The 10,291-nt window shown below is 41.1% G+C and overlaps 1 protein-coding gene across 1 annotated transcript in view; it reads right to left on the bottom strand.

Annotated features, from left to right (window-relative positions):
• Positions 1 to 2,379: 2,379 nt before the first annotated feature.
• The window catches only part of ZNF704 (zinc finger protein 704), a 68,168-nt gene continuing 60,256 nt past the window's right edge, over positions 2,380 to 10,291 (bottom strand). The window contains exons 8-9 of the mRNA XM_066625644.1: positions 5,044 to 5,141; positions 2,380 to 3,552 (exon numbers count right to left, since the gene is read on the bottom strand). Coding sequence (XP_066481741.1) covers positions 3,441 to 3,552; positions 5,044 to 5,141 — 210 coding nt within the window. The 3' untranslated portion in view covers positions 2,380 to 3,440. The remainder of the gene's footprint in view (positions 3,553 to 5,043; positions 5,142 to 10,291) is intronic.

Raw genomic sequence — 10,291 nt, 5'->3', positions numbered from 1 at the left:
TAGACTCAGTAGAGAAACGGAAAAGCAGTTGATGATGGCATTTAACTTTTATAAACTGTATCACAGTAGGACAGGGTTGGGCAATATTTGGGAGTCAGGCACTATCATGGCCTTCCCACATTTTGTTTTTTAAGCTTCTAGCCCTGATGGGTGTAGAATTTAGTTCAAAGATATATGAAAAAATGCTAAAGGATGAAATACCAAAATCTTCAAAATATTGCAGAGTACAAGGAATATGTCCACCACCAGTAATTTAGCATATGTCACATTCCAATTCCCCAGTTGTATTTAGTATGTGCAACCAACTACACAAAACAGTTGCAATAAGAATACTGAATAAGAATGTATTCCCAGGACTGCTCCCAAATATCAGGGATTTGCCTACCTCTGCCCTAATGTGTGCTGACCACGTGACATTAATTCTTATGGACATATTATGCAGTAGCAACAATTATCATTTTGAAAATTGCATGGCAAGTCTGACCTGGCAAACATGGTGAATGACCTTTGGCTGCAGTCAAGGGTGAAGCTCTGGATACCTCTGCTGAGGAAAGCCCTGTACTTTCCTCTCTTACTTGGAAATAGGAGAAGGAAGTACAGGAAGGGGCTAATTAATGGATACAACCATTATCACCTTATGCAACCATGTGAAATTGAATAGCTGCAAAATTGGTCAACAATGGTTACTGTACAAAATACAGGCGTGCCCTGGTATCCATGAGGGTTCTGTTTTGGAACCCCCTGTGGTTAACTGAAACCACAGATACCAGAGAATGCCCCCAGCCTCTGGAGGCGAGGAAACTCCCCTCCCTTCTGGAGAGGGTGTGCAGGGGGAGCAGGGGCCCCCATGGACCCGATCCGCAGATAAGTGAATCCATGGATATGGGGCCCCCTGAATCACAAAATTAGAACAGGACCCACACAGATGACACAGGGTCTAAGATGATAGCAGAAAATCAAGACCACAGACTCTTATGACACTCCATTCATATGACAAGGAATTTCCTATGTTTGGAAGATACAATCTAATCCCTTTTTTACTCTACAAAGGACTGATAGCTTTTGGAGAGCCTTCATTCTTTCAGCAACAAGGTCCATCTTCTGCAGTATTATCTACTCTAAGTGGCAGTAATCTCAAAGGCCTCAGGCAGGGGCTATCCAGGACCCTTAAATGGAGATGCAAGGGATGGACTGAGCCTAGAATCTTTGACTTGCAAACTGCTGCACCCGTTTTCCATGTTAAAGGGTGCATATGTGCCATGTCCCTAAGTCAGAATATAAAGATTATGGTATGTACTATCACCATTGGGTCTATTTTTAAGAAATTATTGTAAACACCCAGAAGTGTACAGCAACACAAAAGAAAGTGCAACTTTGACATATTTAAACTGGAATATAAACTCTTTCTTACAATTAAATATACAGTTCTGGAATTAGAAATTAGCTGCTTGGTCATGTAAGCACCAGGCTTTGGAGGCATTCTTGCAAATGTAGCTTATGGTTGAGTCATCAACTAAACAGATAAAAACATAAATCAGCCCTCACTTGTTTCCTGTAGTATGTCTGAATCTTTCTTTTTCCTTAAGTCCAAGAACTAGACTAAAAATAAACAGACACCAAGTGAGAAAAAGGGGGGAAAAAAGCTCAGCTTGTATTGAAATGCCTTTTGTTATTTTCCTGACTAGTATACAGGGAAACATGCTCTTTAGTCCTCTGTTAATAAGAAATCATTACAATGGTGCAGAAGACTCCTTTTGGAAGGCATTCCTGGGCCTACTTTTGCAGATATGCTACCAAAATGGTGGTCTACAATTAAAGCTAATTTAGTCATTTTGGACTGCGTCATTTTGCATGAGGATGAGCCCTATAAATTCTGTGTTCCAACCAGATTTTGTGCTTTTTATCCCTTCTTCTTGATCATAGGCAGACAGTGACTATTGAAAGTCTAGTAAGAGATGTGTGGAATACACTCCATCCCTGGCCCTTTCACAGTCGTCCTAAACCAATAAATAAATTGTGCCTATGCCTTGTCAGCATACAGCAGATGTTAAGCATCCATACAGGTTCTCATTCTTTCCCTTGTCTCCCCAACCTGGAAAACAACACTTATCCTTCCACAGTTCAAAGCAAAGGCCAAAACCCACAAGGAAGTTCTTGAGCTCTGCTGAAATTAATGTATGATGGTGCTTTAGCACAGGGTGCTGTTTCTTTTAACAGAGCCTGCACAGAAGACCTTCCCAATGCACTTTGCCCAAAATTTCAATTCAAGAAAATGTCAAGAAAACTAGCCCAGTTTTATCACACTGAAATCATCTGTGCCCTTGTATTGACTATTAAAATTACACTAAAGCATGAAAACCTATCAAAGTGCTGGTCAGCGTGAAGGCTTTTATTTCTGACCTTGAAACAACTCTTTCAATGATGGACTTTACATCCATGTCTGCATTTGTACTTCTCTTGTTGGAAAGTTGTGAGGGCCTCTTTTATCTATGTAGACTTTTGTCACCAGAAATTTAAACTGAACTGTTTAGCTTGTAATCTCACAACAGAGCAGGGAAGGAAGCTGCTGGGTTGGATCACATCCCTGAATAAAATGCTTATAAAGTCCAGGAGGCTGCCCAAGCTTATTTTTAACGGGGTCTTCGGCAGTGTGAGATGCACTCTTTGAGTTTTCCTGCAACACCTTCGAAGAAGGTATCCTAAAACTCAAAATTATATACTGATTCCAATCTAAGTTTGTTAAAACTCAGACTCCCATTGTAGTTTACGTGCTGGTGATTTCTCACAAGTATCCTCCCTCAGGATAGGATCAAAAGTGGCATTTAGGCATTAGGTCTAAATCTGGAGCCACTCTTAAAAAGTCTCTTCACAATGCTGTTTCTCCTTCCAGCAAATCAATACAATATTCCAATGCCTCTAAAGGAGAAGCCTTGGAGTCTGAATCAAAACCTTGAATCACTTGCCACTTCTGGGAGAGCTGCTCTTGAGAAAATTGTAGCTTATGCATTTGTAAAATATGGTGTAGAAATCCTCCTTGTTATAGATTTTTAAAAAAACATTTATTTTCCAGGAAAAGTGGTAGAGTTCTTTTTTTCTGATTTCAAAGTTCACAACACAGGCAACAATGCAGTGTGTAAAAACATGTAGTCCTGGGAAGCAAAGTGTTCAAGGTTATGAAAAAGGATTTTTTCCTTAAAAAAAAAATACATATAGCTGCTCCTGATTCAATTTTTTCCCCAAAGATTTTGTGGTTAGCTTCCCCTATATTGCTGCATGCAGACTTTTTGAGAAGTCCTTCTCCTTGTATGCAACTACATTTGTTTCGAAGTGCAAGTCTTGCGTCAAAGCCAGCACTGATGGTCGTGGAAGAAGTCACACGGTGCAGCTGCAGCAAAAGAATCCTGCTATACTCCACTCCATATTTTCCCTGTTTCCATGCTTCAGTCAGTGAACCTCTGACATGCCTTCTTCCAGCGACAAGCTGTGCACCACATATCTCTGTTCTCCATTCCATATACTTTGCGACATTTCTTGCCTTCTCCTCGAGGTTTCCTGACAAAAAAAGGAAAGAAAAGCTTGATTAATAATAGCCTTATTTATGGCTCTCTTATCCAAAATACAAATGTAGACAACATCAAACAAGACCAGGTTTCCCAGATTGGTGGTGAAACAGTGTAAGTTGAAGGAACACAAAGGCAACCGAAGTGCCACAGGGGCTGCAGTGTCACCTGGAAAGTACACCCAAAAAGGATTCTAGCTTGGATCATGGAAAGAAACTTAGAGGAAGAACTTGCAATCAAAAACTTCTAATAGAATGCAACAAACTTCCATTTTGTCACCATCAGAAGTTAATTGGTTACTCTGCTTGGGTTCTTCAATAGAACACCTATTCCTAAATCTTTACATGTAAAGTTGTCAACTATTTTTTTCATCACCCTTAAGGGACCCCTTAGGTAGATTTAACATGAAAGTGGTTTAACCAAGTAAAGTTGGACATTCCATCTTCAAGACTGGCTTTAATATGGTCAGTCTGTGTCAGCTACAGGTTGAGTCTCATTATCCACAAGGGTTCTGTTCCCAGAAATCAGAGCCAGAGGCTCATTAAAGACTGGGGGCTCCCCGCGGGCTGGACTTGAGAGCCCCCGAGGGCCGCAAGTGGCCCCCGGGCTGGGGTTTGGGCACCCTTGTTTTAAATGAACTCTTGTTATTTTTATATTTTGCTTGTCCAGTTTGTCTATTCAGAGCACAGAGCTCTCTTCTTCCATTCTTGATGGCTTCTCAGGGCTAGCGGTATGCCAGGCAAGAATAGATGAAAGAAGCTGAGGCTGGCCAAGTCAGTTGACTTCTCACTCCTATAGCATTCGGCTTTCAGATTGAGAGAACCGAAGTATACCAAAGTGTACACTAGAGGGAAGGCAGGGTGAGGAAGGGAGCCCCAGTTTTCTTCGAGATTTGGGAGTGCAATTTGGGGGTGCATCCTCCCAATGACAGCATATCTACTAAGGTTTTTTTTGTGTAAACTCCCATCCCCTGTGGGCTACAAAGTTGGATACCACAGGCTCATTTAACTAAAAAAATAAATAAATTCCTGCACATTCTTTTAAACTCTGTCTCTGTAACTCCAGTTTAGGTTTTCTACATCCTAGAAGCTGCACAAAAGGAGGTGAAAATTATCATCTCTGATTCTCCTGATTTGTTTTCACATCTTTCTTGGCTAATGAAAAACTGGTGGACACGTGGTATTTTTCTAACTTGAGAGCAGATTGGTGGGAACGTTTTACTTACTCTTATGAATTGGAAAAGAAACTGACAGGCATTTAAAAGCATAGTGCATCAGTAATAAATACTCATCCAAATATTATTTTTGCTACTCAGTTATACTGAAAAGAATTTCATCTAAACATAGCACCATGTGAACTGCACAGGGCTTGAGAAGAAAACAGAAAATCAGGTTCACAGTAGAGAGAGAGTGTGTGTCATTTGTGGTAGCCAGTTTGTATCCCTAACCAATTTAGTGGTCTGGTGTCAAGTAGTGTCTCCTACCTCAGGCCAATTGATGCTCTGGGTGGTGATGACAGAACTGTCTGAATCTGTTGCTTTTGTTCTCCATTCCCTGCAGGACGTGTATGAGTTGGTGAAACCTAGCAGCACAAAGACAAATATACAGTTCTGATTACAGAATCTCAGAGCTGGAAAAGACACCATGGTCACAGAAATGTTTGTTTCTGGGGAGTAGGATAGACCAAGTCTTACTGAACACAATGGGTTTACCTCTGAGTAAAATAAATAACACTGTTTTCAAATACCTCGAGTCATAAGTCAAATCAGGATCTCTATACCATGTTTATTACTATTTTCTACTGGACTTCTGAAAGACAATCCAAACATTCAGCAGATTATGTGATATGGTCTGCAAGGGACTATACAACCTCAGACATGCATGTAGGAGGCTATGTGACTAAAAGCTCTTGTGTGTTAAAATTTCCTTGAACATACAAAGCTAATCTGTCTGGTACCTCATCCATTTTTCTGAATACATGTAATAAAGAATAAAATGATGGGAAACACTCAAACATGCAGTGCTCTTCATGCATATTTTAAGTGCCCCAAACAGGATAGTACTATATGGCTGCATGAGCTATTTGCCACTGCACATTTGCACCATTTTGTCCTCCTCCTGCAATTGCCTCCAACCCTCTTCCTGGTTCTTGAGCTGGCTGAGGGCCAATCCTATCCAACTTTCCAGTGCTGGTGCAACTGTGCCAATGAGGCATGCATTGAGGGCCCAAGCTTATCCAACTTTCCAGCACCAGTGCAGCTGCAATGCAGTCCAGAGGCAAAGGAACAAATGTTCCCACACCTTGAGGAGGCCTCAGTGACTGCCCCTCCACCACAGGGTGCAGCGCATGCCCTATTGGCACAGCTGCACCAGCATTGGAAAATTGGATAGGACTGGGCCTTAAGTCCAGTGGGATAAGGAAACAAGAAGGGGGACCTTCTTGTATGTGCAACCTCCTGATTTTAGAAATGGGCTATGTCAGATGCAAGGGAGGGCACCAGGATGCAGGTCTCTTGTTATCTGGTGTGCTCCCTGGGGCATTTGATGGGCCACTGTGAGATATAGGAAGCTGGACTAGATAGGCCTATGGCCTGATCCAGCGGGGCTGTTCTTATGACCGATGCATTCATGACAAGTAGCAAGCATGTGGCCCTGCAGGCAACAGGTAAGGAAAAGGTCTCAGAGGTGCAATTAAATCAAAGTAACATAACACTATAGCCATATCATCTCTAGCAGCGGGCTACATGGACATTCTCTGAAAACATTTCATGAGCAGCTTGCTCCCAAGCACAACAGTTGTTTATATAGCTATTTCTTTCCAAGATTTAATCTGAATCCAACTTCCTGTATTTTAAACACTGGACTTCCTGTTCTTTTGTGGCACTGTTATGTAAATCCAACAGAAGTAATAGATGCTTTAAGTATCTGGCAATATCTCTCTGGCAATTGGTCACATTTCCTAGGACATTGCAATTTGCAGGATGAGAAGGGCAAGATGTTTATCACATGATAAACAGGAGGACAGCTGCTCAACGGACAGACTATTAATGAATCTACAAAAGAGGTCGTGAAGTCTTGGCATCTCAATCTGATTTGTGCAGTGAAAGACAAAAATATCAGAACAATTCATATTAAATCGACTAGCAAGATGAGTCCACCCTAGTATATAAACCACCCTATTTATTTTCTTTTGCCTATAAAATTAGGCAAAAGAACCAGCTGCTGACATGAAAGAAATCTACCCTAGCAAAACCACTGATTGTATTATCTGTCTAGATATAATTGCTGATATGTATTATCACTAAATGTATTATCTGTCCAAGATATAGTTGCTGATAGGTTTTCAGTCTTCCAGCTTCAACGAGTTCTTCTGGAACAGAATTATACACATTGATAAAAAATGCCATGAAATGGGAAGCATTAATAGATTAAAGCAGTAGATTATACTGTGCAGATAATCCCAGAAGGTGGTAGATACGGGGAGTTTAGGTTTTATATAATCAAAGCACTCCTGCTCTAAAACCCATCAAAAACCTGCTGTTTCAATTTATGGTATAAAGTTCACCCTATTCTGGACATTGTTGCACTTCCCCTAAAGGATCAAGTCTGCAGTGATTCGATCTAGTTTTACAGATGGATTTCCACGTTTTCTCTGTAACTTGTCTCAATTTTTAATTGACTTTAGATTTACCAGCTACAGTCTTCCCTGGAAAAACAGGATCTTGCCATAGTCATGCACATCCTGATAACATTTAGATTAGTCTATTGCAATATACTTAGATGGGGCTGCCTTTGAAGACTGTTTGAAAACTACATCTGATGACAAATGCACCAATTTAGTAGAAAGGAACACCTCTTGTCCACACAGTGGCTTCCAATTTGTTTCTGGGCACAACTGCAATTGTTGATTTTAACCTTTAAAGCCATAAACAGTTTGGGACAAGGGTCTCCGAAGGGTTACCTGATCCTATTGAGATGTTTTTTTTCCTGAAGCCCAAAGTATCTCAACAAGGTTTTTGAGAGTTCCACTATTTGCCCAGCTTCTACAGTGCGTTCCACTATTGGTGCTGCCTTCATCTGCACCACCTTCATAGTGGCAGCATGAGGGACAAAGTGTACACTCCCAGGAGCAATGAGGTCACCATGAATTAAAGAGAGTGGTATTTGCCTAACATTCACAATGCGAATCTACTGCTAGCAGTACTCCTGAGTCTACTGAGAATTAAGAACATTGTCTCAGGGCAAGAGTTTGGCTTCAGTTCTCTTGCTGCAAAACTTTAAGAGCTTCTGAACTTTTGTTAAGTGGTAAACAAAAAGCTTTGAAATCTGAAAAATGAGCTTCCAGAACAGTTTAGGGTTATCTCCCACTTGTTCTTATGAGACATACAGGACATGTGGCTGAAAACAGGGAAACCAACCTTTCACATACAACGTGTTTTCCAGAACCCTTTCTTAACTGCTCTTGCCTGTGCTCAATTTTATGCCCTTTGTAACATGCAGCATCCTGGATACTGTTCTTCAGATGAGGTCTGACGCATGCAGAACAAAGCAGAACTATTATTTAAGTCATTTCTGCCTGATGTTGTATATACGCAACAGGGACCAAACGTATACACCTGTGGGCTGGGCAAAAATGGGTTAATCTGACTTGGAAACTATTTGGGACTAAAAGCCTTTCAGTTTAAACACACACAATGAAACATGACTGGTACCTCAGTGTAACATACACCAACATCCTCTAGTGTGCATCTGAATTATGCTTACAAGAATTTTGTGTAAACAAATAAGTTGACACACATACAACTGTGTATTATAATTTTAAGATTCAAAAACAGCAACAACAGAAGTATCACTGGTACTTCCTAACTTGCCAAAACAATTATCTGATTTCTTTTTGCTGAAGTTCTTTTGGGAATGGCCAATCACTTCGGACAAAAGATCACTGTTATTGCTTGAAGCACACTGAATACCTACAAGCTTAATCCAGTTGCCTTCAGTATCTGGTTTAAAGAGTGACTAATGAGATTCTTGGATTCCTTGTGCCACTTGTGCCAATTTTCTGCAGTGCCACAGAGAACAAACTGCCTTTATAATGACTCCAGATCAACCGTATTGTCATGAAATCAAATTTTGGGAGTATTTTATGCACAGCATGCTCTGTTAAGACACTCTTGTTCAAATTGCTGCCAGCATGATGTCTTTCACTGCTAGCTGTTCCTTGATGGAATTTAATAAATATTCATTGGCAGAATGCAATGTAATTGATTCAGCTACTTTCATTTTTTATCAGCTCTGCAGGAGACCACAGACTCTACAGAAAACCTCCAAGACATGCCAAAGGTTGACAGTAAGAGGCTTTTGTGATTCAGTGGGTGAAGAGAGAAGAAGCAGGCAGCACCTTATCGGTGTCTAATTCACATTGTCAGAAAGCAGAGGTTTTGTATAACCAGCATGCCCTTGCGAGGAATGGAAAATTCTGAACGTGTTGCCTCAGGAAAAATGCTTTGATATAGAAAGAGAGTTGTAATCAGATAGTGATAATTTAAATGCTAAAACAATTATTTTAATAAAAAAAACTGAATTCCATTCATTTACTTACAGGAGTAATTGGAATTAGGGGCTATGCGAGGCATAACAACAGGGCAAGGGAAATGGGAAACAAAAGGGGCATAAGTAATCAGACAGCAGAACAACAAAAAGCAATATGTATATAAAAAAATGCAAAGTGGCCAATTGTGGTCTATTGGGGGGAAAAAAACTAGTGGCACTGCAGTTAAGGGAATAACTTAATGAAAACCAACATAAAACTACAAACAAGCTTTTGGGTTGAGACAGCTAGCTTTTATTCAATATTTTTTAATGGGGGGAACAGTTTTTGTTGTGCCTTTATCCCTTGGTGTCCTCGGTGCAACCTGAAATCCATTTTACAATAAGCACCAACTAATCTAATTAGGTACCCATTAATACCTCCTGAGTTTCACCTTGAAGGCAGTTACAAATGGTAGACTTCTGGGTTTTCCATCATGCTAGTCACCCTGCCCTTGCTTTTCTGTTACTTTGCTTGATATTCAGTCTGAAAGTTCTGGGAAACTCAAAAGCTTGCCCACTATATCACATTTGAGCTGGTCCTAATGAAGATATTACTGTATTGGGATTACATAGGAAACTGCCTACCACTTATTTCTTCCAGTTTCAGTATTATCTCTTCTGATTGGTATTGTTGTTGTTAGTTGGCAACCTTCAGTCTCGAAAGACTATGGTATCGCGCTCTGAAAGGTGGTTCTGGAACAGCGTCTAGTGTGGCTTAAAAGGCCGATTCGGGAGTGACAATCCCTTCCACACTGGGAGCAAGTGCAGTCTGTCCCTGGCCTGTCTCCCTGGCTATGGGCCTTCCTTCTTTGCCTCTTTGCCTCAGTCTGTTGGCCAAGTGTCTCTTCAAACTGGGAAAGGCCAAGCTGCACAGCCTGCCTCCAAGCGGGCTGTTCAGAGGCCAGGGTTTCCCGCTTGTTGAGGTCCACTCCTAAGGCCTTCAGATCCCTCTTGCAGATGTCCTTGTAACGCAGCTGTGGTCTACCTGTAGGGCGCTTTCCTTGCACGAGTTCTCCATAGAGGAGATCCTTTGGGATCCGGCCATCATCCATTCTCACGACATGACCGAGCCAACGCAGGCGTCTCTGTTTTAGCAGTGCATATATGCTAGGGATTCCAGCTCGTTCCAGGACTGTGTTGTTT

Source organism: Tiliqua scincoides, chromosome 4, assembly GCF_035046505.1.
Source record: "Tiliqua scincoides isolate rTilSci1 chromosome 4, rTilSci1.hap2, whole genome shotgun sequence".
Classification (NCBI taxonomy): Eukaryota; Metazoa; Chordata; class Lepidosauria; order Squamata; family Scincidae; genus Tiliqua; species Tiliqua scincoides.
The sequence above is the reverse complement of the archived record's forward strand: the minus strand, read 5'-3'. Positions and strand labels throughout refer to the sequence as shown.